Genomic DNA, 26,465 nt, shown 5'->3' on the forward strand with positions numbered 1-26,465 from the left:
CCTTCCAACTCCACACTTCTATGATTGTAAGTTATCTTAGGGGCCAGCTTCAGTTTATGAGCTCCACACCCAGATCCAAGAAAAAGTTGAACCCAAATTAAGTCCGGCAGAGGTTTCTGGGAAACTTGCGCCGTCAAGGTCAGTTTCGGCGAAGTTTCGTCCTCTGAGGAAGATTATGGCCAACATACCAGATCTTCAGTGGTAATTGGAACGCCTTTCTTGCTGGAAGCCACCACCATTTTGGCCAGGCGACGCCTCATGTCCTCCAGGCCATCTGTGAGAGCCAAGACCGCCATGATTTCACTGGCAACCGTGATGTCGAACTGAGCCTGCCGGAGGGGGAGGACAGGGCCAAAAACAGTCTCCTTTCAACCCAAGCAGCATTTTTTTGTTTTAAAGGAGAACAGCAGAGGAATACCACTGTCTTGGGATACAAACAAACTCTATAGCAGTGATGTGGGGTGGGGGAATCTTCCTTGCCTCGCAAGGGCCCTGTTTCCTGGGAGAGAAGCAGTTGGGCGCTGCACGCTGGTGAATGGGCAGGACTCCTGCAACTGCACAGGTTGAGATAAGATGAGGGGATTTCAACAGGGATAGCTTGTCCTGCAAACAACACCCATTGACATTTCCGGAGCTCTGTCCCCTTTTGTATCTGGGTACCCTAGTGGTGGGGAGGGCCAAAGTAGCCAAGGCTGGAGCGAACACTCCCCCCTTCACCCCATACACTTTGTTCAACTGCTGGGTAGCTCAACTGCTTAGCAGAGCTTTCCAAACTTGTCATGTTGCAGGTTTGATTCCAGTAAAGGACAGCTGCCTATTCCTGCAATTGCAGGGGCTTGGGCTAGATGATCTTCAGGCTCCCTTCCAGCTCCCCTGACAAAGGTGGGGAGCCCCAGTTCCAGGGGACGAATGTGGCATCTCAAGCCTCTCCGTCCCACTCCATGCCACATCTCCTTGACCCTGTTCATTGCCCTCCTCAAGTGTTTTTGCCTGGCTGGAATGTGTCCTTGAACTTCAAGAGTCCCTCTTGCTTGCCTGGATGGCAAGGCAGATTTTTGTGGTTAACAGGCGAGAGAAGCATTAGATTCAGGGGCCAATGCGGCCTTTCTGCTTGGCCCCCAAGACGCTTCCCAGGTTGCCCACATCCTGCAAGCTACACCTTCCTTGAGTGCTTTTGCCTCTCTGGAATGAAACCTTGAACTGCAACAACGTCTCCTGCTTGGCTGGAAGAAATCCATCTTCCAGCACCACACTTTGGAATTCCCTGCCTGTTGACACTGGGCAAGTGCCTTCACTCTGCTCTTTTTGCTGCTTGCTAAAAACATCTTTGTTTAAGGTGTGCAGAACGATGGTGTATGCTTTAATCTGGATCTTAAATAAACAACAAAGGAAATCCCCTGTGTGGCAAAACAGACAACTCTGAACAGCCACAGGCAACATGCAGCTAGTAATCTGCTAACAAAATATTTATAACATCCTATATAATAATGTCCATGTTGTCCCTGCGTCCAGATGTCCCGTGTGTCCCTGGGTCACTGCGCATGTGCCCCAGGGATACAGGGATTGGACAGCAGAGACTGCGCGCGCGCACTCTCCCCCCACTCTGCCTCCTCCAACCGCCGCTCCCGCCGGGGTGGAGGCCGGCGAAGGCCTCCTCACAACCCTCCCTGGCCGTGAGGAGCGGCGGTTGGAGGAGGCGGGGGGGGGAGAGTGCGCGCGTCCTTCCTGTCGGCGGCTGGGGGAGAGGAAGGAAGGAGGAGAAAGCGCCGCTTTCTCCTCCTCCGTTCCTGTCCCCCTGCCGCCGACAGCAAGGACGGGTCCCAGGGTTCGGAGAAGCGCTGCGCAAGCGCTTCTCCGAACTCTGGGATGTCTGCTTCCTGTCGGTGGCTGCAGGAGAGGAACGGAGGAGGAGAAAGCAGCGCTTTCTCCTCCTTCGTTCCTGTCCCCCTGCCGCTGACAGCAAGGACAGGTCCCAGGGTTCGAAGAAGCGCTGCGCAAGCGCTTCTCCGAACCCTGGGAGTTCTGCTTCCTGTCGGCGGCTGCGGGAGAGGAACGGAGGAGGAGAAAGCAGCGCTTTCTCCTCCTCCGTTCCTGTCCCCCTGCCGCCGACAACAATGACAGGTCCCAGGGTTCGGAGAAGCGCTGTGCAAGCGCTTCTCCGAACCCTGGGAGGTGTCCTTGCTGTCGGCGGCTGCGGGAGAGGAACGGAGGAGGAGAAAGCAGCGCTTTCTCCTCCTCCGTTCCTGTCCCCCTGCCGCCGACAGCAAGGACAGGTCCCAGGGTTCGGAGAAGCGCTGCGCAAGCGCTTCTCCGAACCCCGGGATGTCTGCTTCCTGTCGGCGGCTGGGAGAGAGGAACGGAGGAGGAGAAAGCAGCGCTTTCTCCTCCTCCGTTCCTGTCCCCCTGCCGCCGACAGTAAGGACAGGTCCCAGGGTTCGGAGAAGCGCTGCGCAAGCGCTTCTCCAAACCCCAGGATGTCTCCTTGCTGTCGGCGGCTGGGAGAGAGGAACGGAGGAGGAGAAAGCAGCGCTTTCTCCTCCTCCGTTCCTGTCCCCCTGCCGCCGACAGCAAGGACAGGTCCCAGGGTTCGGAGAAGCGCTGCACAAGCGCTTCTCCAAACCCCAGGATGTCTCCTTGCTGTCGGCGGCTGGGAGAGAGGAACGGAGGAGGAGAAAGCAGCGCTTTCTCCTCCTCCGTTCCTGTCCCCCTGCCGCCGACAGTAAGGACAGGTCCCAGGGTTCGGAGAAGCGCTGCGCAAGCGCTTCTCCAAACCCCAGGATGTCTCCTTGCTGTCGGCGGCTGGGAGAGAGGAACGGAGGAGGAGAAAGCAGCGCTTTCTCCTCCTCCGTTCCTGTCCCCCTGCCGCCGACAGCAAGGACAGGTCCCAGGGTTCGGAGAAGCGCTGCACAAGCGCTTCTCCAAACCCCAGGATGTCTCCTTGCTGTCGGCGGCTGGGAGAGAGGAACGGAGGAGGAGAAAGCAGCGCTTTCTCCTCCTCCGTTCCTGTCCCCCTGCCGCCGACAGTAAGGACAGGTCCCAGGGTTCGGAGAAGCGCTGCGCAAGCGCTTCTCCAAACCCCAGGATGTTCTAGCGCCCGTTATTGAACGGGCTGAAATACACTAGTTACAGTATAATGTTTCACAGATCGTAAACAGAAAACAGTCACACTCAGTGCAGAACAGTTTTTACAGATGATGAACTGTTTTTATGGTAATTCTTCATCAGCAAATGAATTGTCCCTATAGGTACATCTAGGATCAGCAATCACCGAGAAGTATAGTAAAAACTGTTCTACGCTATGTTCGGAGCACCAATCACTTCTCATTTGCAGGACTGAGTGTTGAAAGGCATTTTGCCTCCATTTCCAGGTTATTTGTTACCGACTAACTACGCTCTCTATTGTTGTTCATGAACATTATTTGACTCCAATTATTTGGTGCTGGAGGAGACTCTTGAGAGTCCCATGGACAACAAGAAGATCAAACCTATCCATTCTGAAGGAAATCAGCCCCGAGTGCTCACTGGAAGGACAGATCGTGAAGCTGAGGCTCCAATGCTTTGGCCACCTCATGAGAAGAGAAGACTCCCTGGAAAACACCCTGATGTTGGGAAAGATGGAGGGTACAAGGAGAAGGGGACGACAGAGGACGAGATGGCTGGACAGTGTTCTTGAAGCTACGAACATGAGTTTGACCAAACTGCGGGAGGCAGTGGAAGACAGGAGTGCCTGGCGTGCTCTGGTCCATGGGGTCACGAAGAGTCGGACACGACTAAACGACTAAACAACAACAACAATTTGTTACTCCATTGATTTTCTGCTTATGTATTGTGAAACATTATAATGTTGCAAATATTTTGTTAGCCGCGTGTTGCCTGTGGTTGTTCAAATTAATCTGGTGTTTAGCTGATCGCCGATTCCGAGTTTGTTTTTTTAAAAATATGTTGCTCGGTCCCAGCTCCTGCCAACCTACCAGTTCAAAATCACGTGTTAGTACAAATAGGTACCGCTACAGCGGGAAGGTAAACAGCATTTCCGTGGGCTGCTCTGGTTCGCAGCTTTGTCATGCTGGCCACATGACCCGGAAGCTGTACGCCGGCTCCCTTGGCCAGTAACGCAAGATGAGCGCCGCAACCACAGAGTTGGTCACGACTGGACCTAATGGTCAGGGGTCCCTTTACCTTTTACATGGGTACCTTGGTTCTCAAATTTTATCAGTTCCGGGAGTCCGTTCGACTCCTGAAATGGTTCGAAAACCAAGGCGCGGCTTCCAATTGGCTGCAGGAGCTTCCTGCACTCAACCAGAAGCCGTGGAAGCTGCGTTGGACGTTCAGCTTCTGAAAAACGTTTGCAAACCGGAACACTCACCGGAACACTGTGGGTGGAAATGCCAGCCCCTCAGAGTAATTTAGCACCATGTACATATTATCACCCCCCCACACACACGCTTTTATGTTCTCATGCACATCATCTGTAGAAAAACACTCAATGGGAGGGTTCAAGGTCAACCCAGCTGCTAAGGGAGGGTAAGATGCTATTGTTCAAAGAACAGCCAGTTCCTGCCCCCCTGCAATAGGAAAGCATCTAGGAATGAGAGGGGAAGGGGCACTTACTGTGCGTGAGAACCCCTTTTCGGTTGGAGACTGCCCAATAGTGATCTTCCGCAGAAACCTGTCATTTGTGTCCATCACTGAGCAAGGGAAAGCGAGGAGAGGGAGGGAAGCAGAAAATGAATGGCAGGTTAAAAGGGACCCTGTGACATGGGCGTTTTAGGCAGGGTTTTTTGGGGGGAGGGGCTAGCAGGGGGGGTCAGCAACCTTTTTCAGCCCTGGGCCGGTCCACCGTCCCTCAGACCATTTGGTGGGCCGGACTATATTTTGAAAAAAAAAATGTGCCCCACAAATAACCCAGAGATGCATTTTAAATAAAAGCACACATTCTACTCATATAAAAACATGGTGGTTCCCGGACCGCTCGCGGGCCAGATTGAGAAGTTGATTGGGCCGCATCCGGCCCCCAGGCCTTAGGCTGCCTACCCCATAAGCGCAGAAAAGCTGCTGAAAGGTCAATGCCTATTCATACGTACACACACAGGGCACACACTGAAACACATGCAGGAACACACACACAGGCACACAGAGGCGACCCTCTTCCTCCCCAAAACTTTTAGAGGTCAACAGGTTCCCCCAAGCACATCAGCATTCCAATCAGTGCTGTGCAGCTACGTCTTAAGAGTTGCCCAACAGTGTCCGTGCAGCTAGCCTGCCAAGAAAATCTAATTAAATGGTAGCTCTGAAACCCTGTCTGACCGGAACATTTCTGCCGGCCACTTCCTGCTGCCAGATAAGCCCACCGAGAGTGAGGACATAGGAAGAAGGCCCAGCAGAGGGGATGTTGCAAGGCCCCCCCTCTCAAATCTTGAGCCAGCCCTCGCAATAACTCTGTAAAGGCCCAGCAATTCTGGGGGTGTTCCTGATTGGAAGTTGGTAAGCCGAGAACAATGACTCATGCAGAGAAGCAACGACCGTCTCCTTGGAGGATGGACAGTTCTGCTACACAGGAAGCGGAGGACCAAAAATAATCTGTGTGCAATCAGATGTTGGCGAACATTGAAGGCTCCGGGATGGGAACAGGCAGTGGATGGAGGCAAGCAGGAATCTCTAAGTCTAAAGCTAAACCATTTTTTTTTTGGTACACACACAAAAACAAAAGCTCAAACTCCCCCACCCTTCTAAACATCTTTCTACTTTGCCCACTGTGGGTTATTTTTGCGCCAATACCTCTTTGCCATGTTATGCTGTCTGGATCAATATCCAATCTCACAAATTTGTTTATTTCATCATCCGTCAAAGCCTTTGGGTCTGTTTTCTCAATATGCAATCTCTGAGGAAGAACGAAAGGAGCGGGAGAGAAACAAGATGATGGGTAGTCACAGGAAATGAGTAAGTTCATTGGGGGGGGGGAATCGTTCTTAAAGCAAAATAAAATAAAATAAAACAAAGGGAGAGCAGCATCTAAAAGCCCAGGCTGAAACTTGAAACCTGCCGAGAAGAAATGTGAAAAAGCATGGTTTGCACATAATGCTGAGCCATGGTTTGTTTAACCCGTGGGTTAGCATCCTGTGCAAACCAGGAATGATGCAAATGACAGAATTTTAACGAAGCCAGAATTTCAACTTCAGTGGGCCAGCTATAGATATGGGTTCTAACTGTGTTCCCTGCCTAGCTAACTTGAACAGGAGCCTAATCTGAAAGAAGATATACCGTATCATGTAGAGCCAGATTTTCCTGAAGAAATAAAGAGAGACTTGTACAAATCAGCCTTCTCCAACTTGGTGCCCTCCAGCTCTTTCAGACTATCCACCAAAACAGATGGAGGGCATTGGTGAGGGCTGGCGTAGTAAGTACATCACCCTTTGCCTGGGTGCAAATCTCAGAAATTACAGGGCCAAGATTCTGGGTTTTGCAACTGTTTGCTGGTTCCTGGTGGCCTACTTGACAACACTGATGCACAAATATGACTTCATTAGGTGTTCTTGATTAGTCCTTTGTGTGACTTTTCGATTTTGTAATTTTTTTTTCTGAATGTCTAAGGCAAGTCCTCACATTACTCTTTGCATACATTTGCCAGATACCCGACCTTGCATTTTTTTGCCTCCTGTTTGCCTGGTTGTTGTTTTTTTAATGCTTTGCTGTTTTCGGTACAAGTTTTTTAAAATAAAATATAAGGATTCTGGGCTTTGCACCAAATTCTATGCTTGCGAACATGCAAGATGGTCACATCCCTGAGTATACAGTCCATGAAAGAAGATTCCACCTAAATATTAGGAAGAACTTCCTGACAGTAAGAGCTGTTCGGCAGTGGAATTTGCTACCAAGGAGTGTGGTGGAGTCTCCTTCTTTGGAGGTCTTTAAGCAGAGGCTTGACGGCCATATGTCAGGAATGCTTTGATGGTGTTTCCTGCTTGGCAGGGGGTTGGACTGGATGGCCCTTGTGGTCTCTTCCAACTCTATGATTCTATGAAGCATCCACACAGAAGGGACTAGAAAGGCCCTGCAAACTCACCCGCAATCTCTGGATCTGGACGTTGGAGAACTTCCGGGCACCGTCAACAGAAGGGACCAAGCGGGAATAGAGAGCCTTGAGGAGCAAAGGCGCTTCATTAGCGGCTGCAGGGCACTCAATAAATCACACACACAGACACGCTATGGGGGAAAAGATAAACCGCACCATGTTACCTGATCAGACTGTGTGGCCTCATGGAAGATGCGGGCGTCGATAGCGGCAGCGACCAGGTTATTGGCTGCAGTAATGGCGTGGATGTCGCCAGTGAGGTGGAGATTGAACTAGAGAGGGGGAGAAATGTTAGCTTGCATTTCTTAGTGCAGAAAGTATTAATCTGATGTGTAGAGATCTTTCCTATTCTAATTACTTCAAGAGGTAGGTAGCCGTGTTGGTCTGAGTCGAATCAAGTGTACATGAAGAAGTGTGCATGCACACGAAAGCTCATACCAAAATATAAACTTAGTTGGTCTTTAAGGTGCTACTGAATGAATTTTTTTATTTTAATTCAAGAGGGTTCTGGAAGCTTCTCTGTGTGAAAGAAGGTTCATGATGTTTGGGTTATTCCTTCAGAGAAGCCAAGTACAGCTGGCTTAAACTGGTTCTGTTATCTCTTCTCTTCCTGGTGTGGTGTTGTGTACAGTCATACCTCGGTTTAAGTACGCCTTGGTTTGAGTACTTTCAGTTTAAGTACTCCGCGGACCTGTCTGGAACGGATTAATCCACTTTCCATTACTTTCAACGGGAAAGTTTGCTTCAGGTTACGTACAGACTTCCGGAACCAATTGTGTACTTAAACCGAGGTACCACTGTACATAGTATGCTTAGTGTTAAGATTCAGACTTATTATAAGTTATTGTAAGTTTAAGTTAAGTCTGCTGCAACTGGATTTCTTATGGACAGCGCCAATCCTGATTGGATTGGATTTGTGACCATGATGCTCATTTGCCTTCAGTAGCAGTAAAGCTTCGCTGGATGAAATATTAATTACCTCTGGTCTATTTTTTGGGAATCCTGCAACATGTTTTTAGTTTTTACTCTGCTCACTATATAGCAGAATCTACCCTGAATCAATATTGAGTAGAATTTCTGTGACAAAAAAGGGGAGACAAATTGGATCAGGGTGGAGAGGACCTCAACAACAATCTCAAACCCTCTGTTAAACCCCAGCAAGTCCCAAAACAGGAACATGAGCTGGAGAGGGAAATATGAATAGCAATGTTCCTGTAGGAGAGGTTAGAAATATGCTCTGTGGTAGGTAAGAGACAAGAGCCATCTCTTGATGTCACACTGCAAAATTCCCTGAGGTCCAGGGAAGTGGGCATCGAAGAAAAAGTTCCTTCAACCACTACAGGCTTCCCAAAGGTTCCCATCCCTGCTTTAAACACAGAATTGTATAGTTGGTGGGAACCCCAAGCTCCAACTCCCTGCAATTTTTGCCCAACGTGGGGCTCGAACCCACGACCCTGAGATTAAGAGTCTCATGCTCTACTGACTGAGCTAATCCCACATTAACCGTTTTGTCTCAAATGCAGTCATAAATTAAGGGTTTAAGTTACCTCCTCCATAGGAATAACCTGAGAATATCCACCTCCAGCCGCACCACCTGTATAAAAGGATGCCATTCATCAGACCGTGCTTGCAAAAAGGGTGAGCATCTTTAGATTACAAGGAGGATGCACAGGTTTCTAAAACTGACAAACTTCTCTGAGCAGTGATGGGTGTCAAAAAAAGGGCTTGCCCAAAAACCTCCTGCAATTATCAGAGACGAAAGTAGATCATGTGCTTATCCGTAAGTTGTCTTGTGTTATATCGTAACTTTTAAGTCCAAATTACCGATACAACAATATTTTCAGTAATGTTCTGGGAAGGGATGTAGCTCGTGGCAGTGCATCTGCCCTGAATGCAGAAGGTCCCAAGTTCAACCCCCCCCCAGCATCTCCACGTGCATCCTGAACGTAAGAAGAGGCTACTGGATCAGGCCAGTGGCTCATCTTTACATACCTTTAATTCCAAACGTGGGTCCTTGCGAAGGCTGCCGGACGCAGGCAAAGGCATTCCGACCAAGGTATGCTCCCAGCGCTTGAACCAGTCCCACTGTTGTGGTGCTTTTCCCTTCTCCCAGGGGTGTGGGCGTTATACTGAAATTCAAAAAACAACAACCCCAAAACAACTCCCATGGCGTTGGGGAAATGCACCCGTTTCCTTCGAGGAAAGCCGACAGGCTATGGACAAGGTGATCTCCCACATGCACCCTAAGCGCTGGTATTCAAAGCTCAAGACAAGCTCTTTGGGGTCCAGCAAATCACAGGAGAGCAACTATACCGATCCTGTGCTGCCTCGCCTCTGCCCCTCCCAGCAAACAACCACCACCTGCCTCCTGGGAAGTCAGCGCAGCAGCCCCACCCAGTGGCATAGCATGGGAGGGGCCACAGGGGCAGCTGCCCCAGACACAAAATTGTTTGGGGTGCACAATTTCAGCACCCAGAGCTGCCTCAACACAGCTGAGCACTTCCCGTGAATGACTCTTCTTATCTCTGCGGCTGCAATCCTCCTGAGTGACGCAGTTGAATGTGCATGCATACTCTGTCTGTTTCCATCCCTCTCTCCCACCCACCCCGCTCCAAGCAGCCCCGGACACTGGGAACCCATGTTATGCCACTGGCTGGTTCCACCCCATCTGGCAAGCTGCTCCCTGCTCCCAAACCTCCCCAACCAAAAAAGGCTATGAGTAGCAGAAACGGCCCTGCGAAACCTACCCCGTTACGACAACGTATCTGCCATCGGGCTGGTCCTTCAGGCGCTTTAGCGCTGACAGCGAAATCTTGGCCTTGCACTGGCCGTAGAGTTGCACCTCATCTGAGAGTAGGCCGATCTCCTTGGCCAGCTGGCCAATGGGCTTGGGGAAGCAGGACCGGGATACTTCGATGTCGCTGGAAGTCAACAAGAGGGCGGTGAGGAAGAGTTCTACAGAGCAACGATACACAGGACTATAGGAAGCTGTTTTAATGCTGAATTATAGACCACTGGCCCAGTGAAGTTCATGTCCGAGTGAGGATTTGAACCCAGGTCTCCCGGGCTGTAGCCCACTACTTTAATCACAACACCACACTGGCTCTCCCCACTACAGGTGTGTGTGTGTGTGTGTGTGGAGGGGGTGTCACGTTCCTGAGTGCTTGCCTATATGAAAGGCTCCTAGCAAGCTGGAAAATTAGCACAACAAGAAGGATGGACCAGAGCGGGCTCTCATCTTGGGTGTCCTCTAGCTGTTTTAAAACAACAACAATCTAGCTTCTTTTTTAATAAAAAAAAGTCGTTCCCTGCAAATTCAGCAAAAACCAATTGCATCACCCATTTGCAGACCACAGAAATATATTCCATCAGTTCCAAGTTTCTATCACCCCATTCTGCTGTGAGAAGTGGAGAGAACATGCTGCCCCTCTACAAAGACTTAATAAAAACAACACCCCCCTATCCCACGCCCCAAACACACCCCCCTAATAAATTCAGGCAAAACCCAGAACGAAATAAACTCTATCAATGGCCTTCCAGCCATAAGTTGTTCCTTACCTTGGAACAGGCGTTCTCGGGATCAGCTGGTTATACTGAATATTCCACTTGCCAGGCTGATATTTCTCCAGAAAGCGTTGTGCACTTTCTACAGTGCTCTAAATTCGTATTTAAAAACAAAGAAGCAAACCAAGGAAAGGTCCGTCACACAAAGTGTTCCATTCCTCCCCCCCCATCTGTACATATTGTGAAGATGCTCTGGGGGAAAGCAGAGCTTAGATGGGGGGGGGGTTGTGGGAGAGCAACACAGCCCATATGCCTCCCACAGGTACAACCAGTGCTCTCTCTCCGCGAACCACGGGCACACACCTGCATCAGCATGGCAACCGTCATTGGCCCGACACCTCCAGGGACCGGGGTTATGTAACCTGCCTTCTCCTTGGCCGCGCTGTAGGCCACATCGCCAACGACCCTCTTCCCACTTGCCCTCGTACTGTCTGTGTGCGAGAGAGAGAGAGAGAGAGAGAGATAAGGCGAGGGTGCGCATCAAAGGAATAGAAAGAGGGAGCAGGGAAAAGGCCCGGGGACATCTTTGCAATGGCAAAAGCACACACGCATAATCTCTTGGCAGCGCTAAGGCAACACACCAGGCCACTCTATTTCTCCTCCTCTTTCAGGTTTCAATTCCTGTGCTGTTAAGCCGGTGAACTGCACAGTTCACCCAGAAAGACTCCCCTTGAGGATTTCCTCACTCCCTGGGCTTTAGCGCTGTTTTTATCCGTGTTCACGCTGCTCCGTGCGGCTTTATGCTGGTTCGACGTTCAGTTCTGAACATAGTGCAGCTGCAGCAGCAGCAGCAGTCGTTTCCGCGCAGACCGAAGCAGAAGAAGAGTTTGGATTTGATATCCCGCTTTATCACTACCTGAAGGAGTCTCAAAGCGGCTCACAATCTCCTTTCCCTTCCTTCCCCACAACAGACACCCTGTGAGGTGAGTGGGGCTGAGAGACTTCAAAGAAGTGTGACTAACCCAAGGTGCATGTGCTTTTCACACCATCTCAACTTCCAGAACATTCCTTGGCAGCCTGGCATCCCTCAGGTGTTTCATCCTAGAACTCCCATCAGCCCCAGCTAGCTGTGATGGGAGTTTTTTGTCCTAAACATCTGTAAGCCGCCAGGTTATCAACGGCTGCTCTAGACTTCAGCTTATGCAGCAGGGATCTTTAGAGCACATTATCCTTTTTATGTAATTATACCCACATTTCAAAAATAAAGAATTTAAGCTTCGTGCATAATTCGAGCTCCATGTAGCCCATTTCATCCAATAAGATTCTATTTCAATATATCCTTTTTAAAAAAAGCAAAAAAATGACTTTGATCCTGAAATTGGGCTGTTTTATATCCCTGCCTCAATAATAACCCGCAGAACAAGGGCAATTATTCTCAAGATCATTAAATTATTGCCTCCTCTTTTGAACTTTCAGATCAGCTGCCTGCGTCTCCATAGCAGCCGCCGTCAAACTGATGTCCAGGGCAGAGATGGAGCCTCCATCCGACAGCTCCCAGGCCTGCAGATGCTCTCAATGTCTCTGAGAATAATATTCCACATGCAGAAGTTTGCATCTGTCCACTTTACCTCCTCTCAGCCTCTTCCCCTGCATTCAAGCGGTGTGGCTAGGGTCGGTGCATGTCCTGTAAAGACTCCCAGGGGCCAGGCCTAGAGGGTTTGAGGCTCCTCAACCCTGTATTGAAGGTTGACTATACATTATCATATACAGAAGGGACCCGAGGGTCATCTAGTCCAACCCCCTGCAATGCACCAGCCAACCTCTGCTTGAAAGCCTCCAGGGAAGGAGAGTCCACTACGGTACCTCCCAAGGGAACCCTTTCCACTGTCGAACAGTTCTTACTGTCAGAAAGTTCTTCCTGATGTTTAGTCGGAATCTCCTTTCTTGAAGCCACTGGTTCGAGTCCTACCCTCCAGGAGAAAACAAGCTTGCTCCATCCTCCGCGTGACATCCCTTGAGATATGTGAAGATGGCTATCTCCTTCACAAATCCCAGTGTGAAAGAGTTCTATTGGAAGTGGAGACCCTTTATAAAAAGAGGCTCATTCTAAAGGGGAATCCTAGGCCTGGGTGCTAATGCAAGTTAAAGACATTCACAGAAGGAAAGCTTCCTGCCCACCCTAAAAACCAACCTGCCTCCCTCGCCCAAGGGTCCCCAGCCAGGAGGGTCCGATCCTGAACCGTGTGTGTGTAAAATCTTTCCAAGCTGGGCTTGGGTCGCAAAATACCGTAAATCAACTCAGAGATAGGCAGCCTCCATGTGCTGTTGAACTGCACAGTGTTTCTCAAACTTGGGTGGCCAGCTGTTGCTGGACTACAACTCCCATCATCTCTAGCTAGCAGGATCAGCGATCTGGAATGATGGGAACTGTAGTCCAACAACAGCTGGCGACCCAAGTTTGAGAAACACTGGTTCTGACCTGGTGGAAAGGCGGCTTCTGAAGTTCCCCGTCTGCCCCACAGCACAGCCTTTCACTCAAGTGCCTTTGTGTCGCTGGGAAAGGTCCCTGGACTGTGACGGTTTGCCTTGGTAGTTTTTTTTGGGGGGGGGGGAGAATGGAGAAAAGAGCATGTCAACCTCTGAATTTTGCACGGAGGGAATGCTCAATGTGAGAGCCACATCAATTGCTCCTCCCCAGTTTTTCCTCTGCCCTCGCCCACAAGCGCAAAAAGGTTGCTCATGTGGCGACCAGGCTGGAAAAGCTCGCCCCACCTTGTTTGGAAGGTACATTGACCAGTTTTGCAAGGGGGCAGCTCTTTCTCTAGATACCTGGCCTGCGAAGTGATGCAAAACGGCAGACGTAAAATACATCTCTCACTTATCCCTGCTTGGATGCAGAGGCCAAGATTTTTCTGCCCTGCTCTTCGTTGACAGCTCTAAGAACTCAGTTAATGAACCAGAGGCTGGCTGGCATAGATTGCTTCTTTAGGAACACTTCCTTGCTTCATTTCTCTCCCCCGCCCCGCACCTTGCGCTTAAGAATCTAACTCTCAGGTTCTTAAATAAGAGGATTAGTCACACCTGTCAAGCTGTTGCTATCCTCCCACTTAACTGCGCTTCCATGAAGCCTGTTTTTATAAGTGATTTATTGCAATTATCTAATGGAAAGTGGGGTTATTTTTTTTAAAAAAAACACTCCTATGACTCCATAATTTCATTTAACATGGTGACAATCACGGCTTGCTGAAGTCGCTTGTCAACTCAGTGGAGTATGGAAACTGCTTTGTTACGGGAGGGATGGAGGAGGGCGCATAATTTCGGGCTTTGGAAGCCATCTCCCAATTTCTGGTTGCTAGGATCCTGTCCAGCTCCCTTCCCCTTCCTCCCCAACAGAGGAAGTCTCTTGCCACCCCCCCCCAACCTGCGTTGACCTTTAAGACTTAGCAGTCACTTCTTCTCAGCTTTCTGAGAGTGTAGCAGCTGTAAAAACTGGTGAAATCCACGCTAGGGAGCAGTTCTGGCTGCCTCACCTCGGAATGGATATTGCAGAGTTGGAAAAACGTCCAGGAAAGGGGAACCCAAACAATCAAGGGGGTGTGAGGGAAGGTCGCAACATTCGTGACTTTTTAGTTTTAAGAGAAAAGGTGAGTAAGAGGCTATCACGATAGCAGTTAAAACTATGGAATGTGCTCCTGTAAGAGGCAGCAATAACCTAAAATGGCATTTCTTTAAAGGAGGATTAGACAAATTCCGCGGAGGACAAGGCTCTCAACAGCTACTGTGCGCTGGCTTCACAGTTTGAGGCCGTAGCAGATAGCTCAATTGGTTAGAGCGCGGTGCGGATAGTGCCAAGGTTGCAGGTTCGATCCCTGTAAGGGACAGATGCATATTCCTGCAGGCTGTTCTCGTGTTTTTGTTTTCCAGAAGCCACTTTTTTAAAAATTACCTGGTATGTGGTTGATTCCACAGTCAATCACGACCGCGCCAGGTTTGATCCAATCGCCTTTCACCATCTCTGCCTTGCCAGCAGCAACCACCAGGATATCCGCTTTGCTGACCTGCAAACAGAGCCTGTATCAACCCAGGGGTCACCAGGCAGGCTCTACCACCCTTACTCAATCTCTCTCCTACCCCACTCCTTTAAAGCGAATACTCTATTTTAAAAGAAATGTTTAAAGGCAGAGAGAAGAGAAGAGCCCAGGGGTGGCTAGAGTCTATTAGGACTGCAAGGCCCTTCCTCTTGATCCCATGCTTGATGGGGACGTAGGAGAGGGCCTTCTCGGTGGCTGCTCCCAGACTCTGGAACTCCCCTCCACTTGAGAAGTCAGACTGGCGCTGTGCTATTTTTTATTGTAATTATGGTAGTTGTTACAGATTTTTATGTAATTACTGTACATACAGTATGTGTCGGTGGGTGGGTATTTGTGTATACATACACGTGTGTGTGGATATTGTTTCATCCCTGCCCCCCCCCATGTTTTAGCTGTTCCCAACAAGGGGGGAAGTGAGCTAGTGAGCTATAAATAAATTTAGAAGAAGAACAAGAACAGGAAGAGGAAGAAGAAGTAAGGTGTAACACAGGAGGTCAACAGTAGGTGGAGCTAGAGCCAATGATGGGCAGAGCCAACTAATCCTAGCTTTGTCCCCTGCATCCTCTCTGCTGACTTCTACAAGGAAACAATGTGACGACTACAGTGGTACCTCGGTTTATGAACACAATTGGTTCTGGAAGTCTGTTCATAAACCGAAGCGTTCATAAACTGAAGCGAACTTTCCCATTGAAAGTAATGGAAAGTGGATTAATCCGTTCCAGACGGTCTGCGGAGTAACCGTTCATAAACTGAAGCGAACTTTCCCATTGAAAGTAATGGAAAGTGGATTAATCCGTTCCAGACGGGTCCGCGGAGTACTTAAACTGAAGCGTTCATAAACTGAAACATGGGTGTAATTGGTTCCGGAAGTCTGTTCATAAACTGAAGCGTTCATAAACTGAAGCGAACTTTCCCATTAAAAGTAATGGAAAGTAAATTAATCCGTTCCAGATGGGTCCGCGGCGTTCATAAACTGAAAATTCATAAACCGAGGTGTTCATAAACCGAGGTTCCACTGTACTGCAATTGACACAAGATAGTATCACCAAGGCAACTTTGTACTTCCCAAGCACCACAAGACCAGCTTCCCAGCCTTACCTCCTCAGCCAGGGAGGCAGTCTTGGAGTGGCAAGTCGTCACAGTCGCGTGGTTCCAGAGCAGGAGGTCGTGCATCGGAGCGCCAACTATCTTGCTGCGACCAATCACCACGGCTCTTTTCCCTGCCACCTGGACACCTGAAACACAGAACTCACAACTTATCGTTCTGCCTGAATTCCGAGCCGTGGTAATGACGTATTTCAGCCTCTAGGGCTTGTGGGATTCCACTGCTCCCCGGGACCTTCTGCATGAAAGAAGCAGAGGCTACGCTGTGGGTTAAACCACAGAGCCTAGGGCTTGCCGATCAGAAGGTTGGCAGTTTGAATCCCTGCAACGGGCTGAGCTCCTGTTGCTCGGTCCCAGCTCCTGCCAACCTAGCAGTACGAAAGCATGTCAAAGTGCAAGTAGATAAATAGGTACCACTCTGACGGGAAGGTAAACAGTGTTTCCGTGTGCTGCTCTGGTTCACCAGAAGTGGCTTTGTCATGCTGGCCACATGACCTGGAAACTGTACGCCGGCTCCCTCGGCCAATAAAGCGAGATGAGCGCCGCAACCCCAGAGTCGTTTGAGACTGGACCTAATGGCCAGGGGTCCCTTTACCTTTTACACAATTGAGCCACTCTGCTTCCCCATGAGCAGGATGGCATCTTTCCCCTAATCTTTTGTCCCTAGCACAGCAAAACACACACCAGGACCTTAATTCTTCTCAGACCTCTTTCACGGTAGCATCCTTACCAAGGCCACGTGGCTATTCCTTGCCTCACCTGTCTGCCTGATCAACTCCATGCATCCTTTTGGCGTGCAGGGAATGAAGCAGTCTCCGAGGTCGCCACGCGAGAGCTTCCCTGCATTAATACTGCTCAAGCTGAAAAGGCGAGAACAAAGCAGCGGCGGTCAGCGGTCTCTGAGGAAGGAAAAAGCTGGCTGGAATTCTATTCCCTCGTTCTAAGTCTGGGGCAAACTGAAGCGCAACCTCCTCCAGAAATACCGTGGTACCCCGGGTTATGTTACCTTTGGGTAACGTAATTTAGAGTTACGAACGCCGCAAACCCGGAAGTTTATACTTTTGGGTTTCACTGTGCGCACATGCATATAAGCGCTCTGCGTGCTTCACGCATGTGCAGAAGTGCTCTATTGCACAGCATGCGTGCGCAGAAGCAGCGCCTCTGAATACGGACTTTTTGGGGTAAGTATGAACCCCCGGAGGGACCCAGGTGGCGCTGTGGTTAAACCACTGAGCCTAGGGCTTGCTGATCAGAAGGTCGGCGGTTCAAATCCCCGCGATGGGGTGAGCTCCCGTTGCTTGGTCCCAGCTCCTGCCAACCTAGCAGTTTGAAAGCACATCAAAATGCAAGTAGATAAATAGGAACCGCTACAGCGGGAAGGTAAACGGCGTTTCCATGTGCTGCTCTGGTTTGCCAGAAGCGGCTTTGTCATGCTGGCCACATGACCTGGAAGCTATACGCTGGCTCCCTCGGCCAATAATGCGAGATGAGCGCGCAACCCCAGAGTTGGTCACGACTGGACCTAATGGTCAGGGGTCCCTTTACCTTTACCTTTATGAACCCCCAGAACAAATTAAGTTTGTATCCAGAGGGTCTACTGTAAATGAATTGAAAAAAGAAGATGCAAATGTTATCTGTCATCCAGTTCTGGACTGAAATCCCTTTGCCATATATGCATGTGATGATAAAGGCCTGAAACCTTCTCACTTCAGTAGCAAACATCACCAGTGCCAAAGCATTGATTCTTCAACATCCACTTTGTTGGACTGGTCATGTTGTGCTGATGCCTGATTATCGTCTTCCAAAGCAACTACTCTATTCCAAACTTTAAAATGGTGGTCAACAAAAGAGGTTTAAAGACTGTCTCAAGGCAAATCTTAAAAAAAAAAGTAGTATAAACACCGACAACTGGGAAACACTTGCCTGCAAGCGCTCCAGTTGGAGAACAGGCTTTACCAAAAGGTGTCATGTGTTTTGAAGACACTCAAACTTGGGACGAAAGGGAGGAACGCTCTAAGAGGAAGGCACGCTTGGCAAACCCTCACCGTGATAAGCTCCCACCCAGAAACCAATGTCCCCACTGTGGAAGGACGTGTGGATCCAGAATTGGCCTCCACAATCACTTACAAACTCACTTTTAAAACCGTGTTTATGGAAGACAATCTTACTCGGCTACGAGTGATCGCCAAAGAAGAAAGAAACCTTCTTACTTTAGTCTCATTTCCAGGCAGCTCTCTGGGATTCCAGACAGAGGACATTCCTATTTCTTCCTGGAAATTGCTAGGGATTGAATCTGCGGCCTTTGCCTGCAAGGCAGATGCTCTGCCACTGACCTCTGGCCCTTCCGCAAGCTTACCCGTCCACATCCTTTTCAGGTGCCACAGAATTGGTAACTTTCTCCGTGTTGATGGGCTTGTTGGTATCCAAAGGCAATTGTACTATAAACCCATGAACAGCAGGGTCGTCGTTCAGATTGTGAATGCATCTCAGCACCTGTTTGTTTAAAAGCAGGAACAGGATGGGGGGGGCGCAATTAGAAAGAAACAGGTGAGGCTCTGCAACAAAATGTTGCAGCATAGCATTCTCCTGTTCAGGGTTCCAGTCTGCCATTCTATCTCCCTTCCTTCTATTCCCCACTGCTCCCCACATCTGTCAGCATTCTGCGCCTACTGAGCATGCTAAGCCATCATGCTAGTCCTCATTGAGCTGTTTTGAACCTTCTCTCTCCGTTTTTTTCCTATATGTGGTACATGTGTATAGTTGAGAGGGGGCATTTTGGGAGGGGGTCACAGGAGGATGAACACACTTATGTCCATTAAAATATTTGAATTATCCACTAATGTCTGAGGGTCGCTCTCACTTCCATCCCTGAGGAAGTTTATAAGTAACTCCTCTGTATGAAAGCAGGAAATTACCTAACTAGACAACAAGATGGTATATTTCAACACTCTAATTTTGTATCTCATAGAATCGTTCTCTCTTCTGAACCTCCCAACATGGAGCTTCATAGCACAATAGCAGATGACAGGAAGGTCACAGGTTCAATCCCAGGGACCTCCAACTGAAAAAGATCTCAGGAAGCAGCTTTACGAATCGATGAGGCACTTTCAGAAGAAACCGTGATCTAGCAAACGCAACAGGATCTCCCTGTGAAACCATAGAGAGATTGGTAAAGCAAAATGGGGTTACCTCGGCTTCTGTTGCAGTGCTTGGCAGTTTGATGTGGTTGGCACTGATCCCGATCTGGAAAATAAAACAGAACAAAATAGAAATCATTAAGACTCTATGAATTGCGATGTGATTAGATGAAAAGCAGCCAAGTAATTTTCTCAATCTGGCAGGCTCAGGAAAGAGATGGCGGAACTGAGCCGAAACCTTTGGCTGCCTTCTTCTCCCTCGCCAGATGCACAAAAAGGGACCTTGCTCTGAGCAACTTTTCCAGAGAGGGAAAGTGTTTGCCCACTGGGCAGCAAAACACGTTGCCAAGGCAACCAGGAGACATGCGCCGTCTTCTCACGCTGTGATGTGAAGGTGGTTCAGCTGTCCACCACCAACAAGGCAGTGTGCGACGGCAAGAGCATGTCTCCAATTTGCCCTCTTCTCCCTGGTCTTGGGATATAAACAGAAATAATATTCATTTTGTCTTTCTTCCTTTCTCACTGTGACTTTCCGTGGAGGTGCTTATTTGAAGCAGCTGGGAATCAGGGCATTGGCCACAGATTGGTGGCAGACCATAATGTTCTGGGAAGGGGTGCAGCTCAGTGACGAGAGCGACTGCCATTGATGCAGAAGGTTCAATCCCCAGGAAAGGCTGGGATAGGTGCCCTATCTGAAATCTTGCTGCCAGTCAGTGCAGATAATACCAAGCTGGATGGAGCAATGGTCTGGCCCATGTTTCGAACTCACTCCCCCAGGCAGATTGGCCATCCTGTTGCCCATCACAACGTTCCACCCCTAATACTGCATCCTTTCCACGTTGCCGCTGTCACAGCCAGGAACGGTGAGAGGAGTGCAGAACTACCACGGCTACACATGGTCCTGAATGGGGTAACTGTGCCCCTGAAGGACCAGGTGCACAGCCTGGGAGTCATTTTGGACTCACCGCTGTCCATGGAGGCACAGGTTAATTCTGTGTCCAGGGCGGCTGTCTACCAGCTCCATCTGGTACGCAGGCTGAGACCCTGCCTGCCTTCAGACTGTCTCGCCAGAGTGGTGCATGCTCTGGTTATCTCCTGCTTGGACTACTGCAATGTGCTATACGTGGGGCTACCTTTGAAGGTGACCCGAAAAGTCCAATTAATCCAGAATGTGGCAGCTAGACTGGTGGCTGGGATCGGCCGCCGGAACCACATAACACCAGTCCTGAGAGATCTACACTGGCTCCCAGTACGTTTCCAAGCACAATTCAAAGTGTTGGTCCTGACCTTTAAAGCCCTAAACGGCCTCGGTCCTGTATACCTGAAGGAGCGTCTCCACCCCCATCATTCAGCCCGGACACTGAGATCCAGCATCGAGGGCCTTCTGGCGCTTCCCTCATTGTGAGAAGTGAGGTTACAGGGAACCAGACAGAGGGCCTTCTCGGTAGTGGCACCCACCCTGTGGAACGCCCTCCTAGCAGATGTCAAGGCAATAAGCAACTATTTTACTTTTAGAAGACAACTGAAGGCGGCCCTGTATAGGGAAGTTTTTAATGTTTGATGCTGTACTGTTTTTAATATTCGGTTGGAAGCCGCCCAGAGTGGCTGGGGAAACCCAGCCAGATGGGTGGGGTATAAATAATAAATTATTATTATTATTATGAAACAACACCCATGTGCTCTCCCTGAGTCACTGTTTCCTGAGTTCTGACGTGGTCCACCAGATTAAAGCCACTGTGCCTCTCAGCCTTTCTCATCAACGCCAAAGTGAAAAGGGGGAATGAAACACTCCAGAGAATCCTACGCTATTTGGGTGTGTGGGTAATGTTACCTCAGCAGCAGCCTTGAGTTTCATGCTAATGTAGAGATTTGAATCATCCCGATCACCAACCTTTAGTGGGAGGGAGAGAGAGGAGAGAGAAAAAATCACAGATACGTGGCAATGTATTGGTTTATTTTTTATTTTTGGTTCGGTTCCCAAGATAACTTAGCTCAAGGAAGAAAAGCTATGAAGGAAAAGTTTCTCCCCTCCCCCCTTGTGTAACCACCGACAGGGTGTCTCTTCGCACCCCAAGCTTAAATGGAACCCTCCTTTAAGGTGTGCAGTGGTATGGAGGAGGGAACCTCACACAAAATGAGCAGACCTCCAGATTTGGGGCAACCAACAACAGGCCCCCATACCAAATCCCACATTATGCAAGGACCGCCTGCTTCCTTACGGTCCACTTCGGTCACTGAAATTCCAACTGGGGGAATGGGCAGTAGCAAATAGGGTTAAGCCTTCCTTCACCCCGGTAAATTTTAATTTCCTCCTCCCCAAGACTGCTTCGCAGATAACCAGTGGTATTTCAAGACACAAAGTGGCCACGGACTACATCGTTCCAGACAGGTCTATGCCCAAGTTTCAGATATATACCGTGTTTCTCACATTTTAAGACACCGTCTTATATTTATTTTTCCTCCAAAAAACACAGCACGGCTTATTTTCAGGGGATGTCTTATTTTTTTTGTTAAGCTTTTTTATTTTTTACTGGTATTAAGATTTCAGAGAGTTTTGCTGGGTCGGGGCTAGGTGCGGAGCGCGCTGCTGCCCTTGCCGGCTCCCGCTCAGTCGGGGCTCGGCACAGTGCGCGCTGCGCCGAGCCCCGACCCAGCGGGAGCCAGCAAGGACAGCAGCGTGCGCTGCGCCGAGCCACGACTGAGCGGGACCCGGTAAAGATAGCAGTGCGCGGCGCGCCGAGTCCCGACCCAGTCGGGGCTTGGCGAGGCGCACGCTGCAGAAGCGCCATGCAGACCTGCTCCCGCCACTAACAATGCCCCAGTACGTCTTATTTTGGGGGGATGCCTTATATTTTATTGCCTCCAGAAAATCGTGCCATGGCTTATTTTATAGGCACGTCTTAAAATGTGAGAAACACGGTAATACAGAAAAATTGCATTTGCGTGAAATTCTGCCCAAAATATCTGGAGGACATCGAAGCGAGTGAAGGCTGCTTTAACGTCTGACCACGTGAGCCTCTGCTTTAGATGAAAACAAATCTGAAAAATTGTAGATACACCGGTAGCCACTAACCTGTAGAATTGCAAGGCCTGGTCTGAAGCCCGGGACTTTCGCCTTCATTTCTGCCACTTGGCTCTTGAGCCTCTGCCTCACTTGCCTAAAAAAGGAAGAGATCGGAGGGAGAAAAGAAAGGCAGCGGTCACAAATCCAGATGCAGGAAAAGCTAGGAGAAGTGGAGCTCCAAACAGATGTGCCAGGGTTCAAACCAACTTGTAACTTTCCGGAAGACTTAATATTGGAACCGATTTTCCCATGTTATTCATCGCGAAAGTGGGAAATGGGGTACTCCTCCTGACTACTTTTCTACCTCAGCCCATAGAGGAAACTTTCCTCTATTTGGCGCCCTCCATGTTGTGGACTACAATTCCCATCAGCCCCAGCCAGCCTGGCCAATGGTCGGGGTGATGGGAGGTGTAGTCCTGGGAGGCACCAGGTTGGGGAAAGCTGCCATAATGCATGAAGGTGGATAGAAAAATTGTGACAAAGCAAAACTGTACACAGTGAGGCAAGAACCCAGAAAAAGGTTGCGTGGAAATGTTAGGAGTCGTCCTACACATGAGTAGGACCTTGGCATGTTCCCTCCCTCCTGGTTGATTGTTCGGGAGCTTCAAAAGCTTTCTTCTGCTCGAACATCACAGCGACTGATGCCAACAGACATCAGCACACTCAGGGATCTGCAGAGTGTTCGGTTTGCGTAACGGACCTCAGCAACTCAGCATTTGGCTGTTGTTTAGTCGTGTCCGACTCTTCGTGACCCCATGGACCATAGAACACCAGGCACTCCTGTCTTCCACTGCCTCCCGCAGTTTGGTCAAACTCATGTTCCTAGCTTCGAGAACACTGTCTAACCATCTCGTCCTCTGTCGTCCCCTTCTCCTAGTGCCCTCCATCTTTCCCAACATCAGGGTCTTTTCCAGGGAGTCTTCTCTTCTCATGAGGTGGCCAAAGTATTGGAGCCTCAGCTTCACGATCTGTCCTTCCAGTGAGCACTCAGGGCATTTGGCTGATCTACTTTATTTACATATAAACACACAGGGAGCACTGCAACATGGCTCCCCCCCTCTAGCATCAGGCAGCAAAGAGAAAGAACAAAGGACAATAGTCCCACTTCACGGAACACAGCAACACAAACATCCTGTCTCCGTCACTTCCCACTCTGTGGAGTGAAAAACATACACCGTCATGTGATAGACAACAATCCCATGACTGCAGACACGGGGAATTAATCTTCTACACCTTATTCCGAATCAGACCTTTGGTCCACCTAGCTCAGTATTGTCCACACTGACTGGCAGCAGCTCTCCAGGGAGATGCTGGGGATTGAATCCGCAACCTTCTACATGCAAAGCAGATGCTCTGTCACGGAGCTATGGATTCCAAGATGCCAAGGTCCAATCACAGATAAAGCAGTTTTCAAGAGGCAGCAAGGAAATCCATGCATTTTCACAGGAAACATCCGCATAAACACGTGATTTGTTATTGATTGCATCCCGCCTTTTTCTCCAAGGAGGCACAGGGTTCTCCCCCTCGTGTAATTCCCATAGCAACCCTGTGAGGTAGGTCAGGCTGAGAGGCAGTGACTGTCCCAAGGCCACCCCGTGAGCTTCATGGCCAACTGGTCTCTCCCAGGTCCTAGTCAGAAACCCTAACCAAAATACCACACTGGCTCTCAAATTACACCACGCTGGCTCTCACGCCGGCCGATTTAGGAACAGAAAAGCAAACACAATGAGCTACTACGCCAACACAGAGAAACCACAATTCCTTCTCATCTGTGCTATATGTAAGGACCTCAAGGATAAATAGCTGCTTCTTGTTCATGATATATAGCTGGTCTCCAACAGCTGTTCAGGCACAAGCTAAAAAGATTAAGTCAAGCACATTCATTGTGCATTTAAAAGTAGTGAGATTTAAAAATAACAGCCCCAGCGAAAACAAAATCAAATGGCTCCGCCAATTGCTATTACAGTTACTCTTGAGGCGCACTGCAGCACGCCGGTTTGCAGAACTAATAATGCTCACATTGCAATGCCATCTAGTGAGCACAGGGTGCAGCTGCAGGTAACATAAACTGCTGTTGTAAATAAAGAAGGTTTTAATTAAAGAGCGTATTTGACAAAGTATGCAGATCTTCAACTACTGACCTCTGCTTAAAAGTGTTTTGCTTTGATTTTACAGCTTTCTGCTTCTTACTTTGCCCAACCTGGCACCCTCCAGATGTTGGGAACTAGTTCTGACATCTGGAGAGCAGCAGGTTGGCAAAGGCTGACATAGGAATGCGCTTGATACTTGCTTCCCTTTTTTTCGGGGGGGGGGATGATGATGATAAAAATCCGTTTCTGACTGCAAACAAGTTAATACTCACACCTAAGTAAATTACTACTTCCACCTGGAGGAAATGAGTGTGCTACACAGATCTGGCACCAACTGATCTGACAGATTAGGAGAACCACCACAGATTCACACCCAATCCCCAAACTTAATTTCTTTGCTAGTCCAGCACTCGAAAAAGCACCAGATGGCTAGATCTTGCCACCCTTTAAATATCCCATAATAATCCCGATCTGGGGCATTGTGGGAAATTAAAAGGGTGGCTAGAGCCAGCTGCCAGCACCACCCAAAACATTGTCACCACCAGGGACCACTGACAAAGGATGCTCTCGCATACCAAGTGAAGACCATTGGTCCAGCTACCGCAGTAGTGTCTGCACTGGCTGGCAGCAGCTCCTTGGGATTTCAGACAGGGTTCTCTCCCAGCTATACCTGGACCATAAAGAAGGCTGATCGCCAAAGAATTGATGCTTTTGAATTATGGTGCTGGAGGAGACTCCCATGGACTGCAAGAAGATAAAATCTACCCATTCTGAAGGAAATCAGCCCTGAGTGCTCACTGGAAGGACAGATCGTGAAGCTGAGGCTCCAATACTTTGGCCACCTCATGAGAAGAGAAGAATCCTTGGAAAAGACCCTGATGTTGGGAAAGATTGAGGGCACTAGGAGAAGGGGATGACAGAGGACAAGATGGTTGGACAGTGTTCTCGAAGCTACGAACATGAGTTTGACCAAACTGCAGGAGGCAGTGGAAGACAGGAGTGCCTGGCGTGCTATGGTCCATGGGGTCACGAAGAGTCGGACACGACTAAACGACTAAACAACAACAACAACAAATACCTGGAGATATCAGGGATTGAACCTGGGTACTTCTGCATGCAAGGCAGATGTTCCACCAAAGAGCTACAGCCCTTCTTCATCAGCAGACACTTTCCCCAGGGCCCGTTCAGATCGGCTGTTGTCCCTTAAGATCATACTTTGTCCTTTGCCTGCAAAACCTCCCTTGGGAGGTGGTGGACTCTCCTTCCTTGGAGGTGTTTAAGCAGAGGTTGGATGGCCACCTGCCATGAACGCTGTAGTTGAGATTCCTGGATGACAGTGTTGGACTCTCCCCAGGGACATTCACCTGGCACCTTCATTATACACCTTTAGGCGCCAGGAAAAACGTTCTTTTAACCCAGGCCTTTGGTTGGTCTGATTTACATCCTATTCCCTTTTAAAATGTGTTGTTGTTGTTTTTGAGGGGGGGAGCCTACTGAGTTGTTGTTTTTATTTTTATTATGTATTTTGTGGTTTTATATCTTGATTTTATTCTGTGAACTGCCCAGGACGGTATATAAATTCAATAAATAAAATAAAATAACCCTCAGGGACCCCTCCCAACTGCACAATTCTATGAATCGGCAAAAATATACCGTGTGAATCTGTCAGCAGTTAGCACCTCCCCTGCTAACTTTTGTTTCACAATTTTTAGAGTCAATTGGCAGATTCTGTGATGAGCCATATAAGGACAATCTGTTCTAAATGTCAGCTAGTTAATACTTCACCAAAAATATCTCCCTCGACTGCCATGCTAGGGGCAGGAGGCAATGGCTAAAGTCCCAGTACAAGAGATTACAGATGCCCCTATCTTGTCCCAAATAAACAAAGCCTATTGTTCTTCATATTTTGCCCTAATACAAGCATGGGAAACCTTTGTTCTTGTGAGGGCCGCATTTATGTCTTGGCAACCTTCTGAGGTCCAACTTTCTGAGGTGGGCGGGGACAGGGGCAAAGTGGGCGGGGCTACAAATATGGAGGTTGGGTTTTGTACAGGAACATAGCCATCGTGCCTGATTCTCTTTTAAAGACATCCAAGTTGGTGGCCCTCAGTACATGACGCTCACCCATGGCTCTGTCACAGCCTCTCAGCCTAACCTACCTCACAGGGTTGTTTTGAGGGTAAAATGGAGAGGGCCAAAGAACCATCCACACCACCCAGAGCTCCATGGAGAAAAGGAGGGACGTAAATGTGATAGTAAACAAAAAGCTGGGAGCAAAGTACTTTCTTTGGTCTGTCCTGCATCTCAGCAAGATAGCGTGCAATCAGATACAGCAATGTATATCAAATATTATATTAATGTATATTAAATAACTTTGTTTCAACTGGAAAAGACATACAGATT

General features: G+C 49.0%; 1 protein-coding gene across 2 annotated transcripts in view; it reads right to left on the minus strand.

Moving 5' to 3' along the window:
* Positions 1–26,465, minus strand: part of MTHFD1 (methylenetetrahydrofolate dehydrogenase, cyclohydrolase and formyltetrahydrofolate synthetase 1) — a 63,834-nt gene that overhangs the window by 33,277 nt on the left and 4,092 nt on the right. For both annotated transcript variants that reach the window (XM_035104499.3, XM_035104508.3), the window contains exons 2-18: positions 21,982–22,066; positions 20,740–20,799; positions 18,961–19,014; positions 18,128–18,264; positions 16,531–16,631; positions 15,766–15,902; positions 14,523–14,634; positions 10,940–11,067; positions 10,631–10,728; positions 9,820–9,993; positions 9,065–9,201; positions 8,620–8,666; positions 7,237–7,344; positions 7,064–7,138; positions 5,779–5,881; positions 4,612–4,688; positions 189–329 (exon numbers count right to left, since the gene is read on the minus strand). In XM_035104499.3, coding sequence (XP_034960390.1) covers positions 189–329; positions 4,612–4,688; positions 5,779–5,881; positions 7,064–7,138; positions 7,237–7,344; positions 8,620–8,666; positions 9,065–9,201; positions 9,820–9,993; positions 10,631–10,728; positions 10,940–11,067; positions 14,523–14,634; positions 15,766–15,902; positions 16,531–16,631; positions 18,128–18,264; positions 18,961–19,014; positions 20,740–20,799; positions 21,982–22,066 — 1,774 coding nt within the window. The remainder of the gene's footprint in view (positions 1–188; positions 330–4,611; positions 4,689–5,778; positions 5,882–7,063; positions 7,139–7,236; positions 7,345–8,619; positions 8,667–9,064; positions 9,202–9,819; positions 9,994–10,630; positions 10,729–10,939; positions 11,068–14,522; positions 14,635–15,765; positions 15,903–16,530; positions 16,632–18,127; positions 18,265–18,960; positions 19,015–20,739; positions 20,800–21,981; positions 22,067–26,465) is intronic.

Source organism: Zootoca vivipara, chromosome 1, assembly GCF_965207765.1.
Source record: "Zootoca vivipara chromosome 1, rZooViv2.hap1.1, whole genome shotgun sequence".
NCBI classification, from domain to species: Eukaryota; Metazoa; Chordata; class Lepidosauria; order Squamata; family Lacertidae; genus Zootoca; species Zootoca vivipara.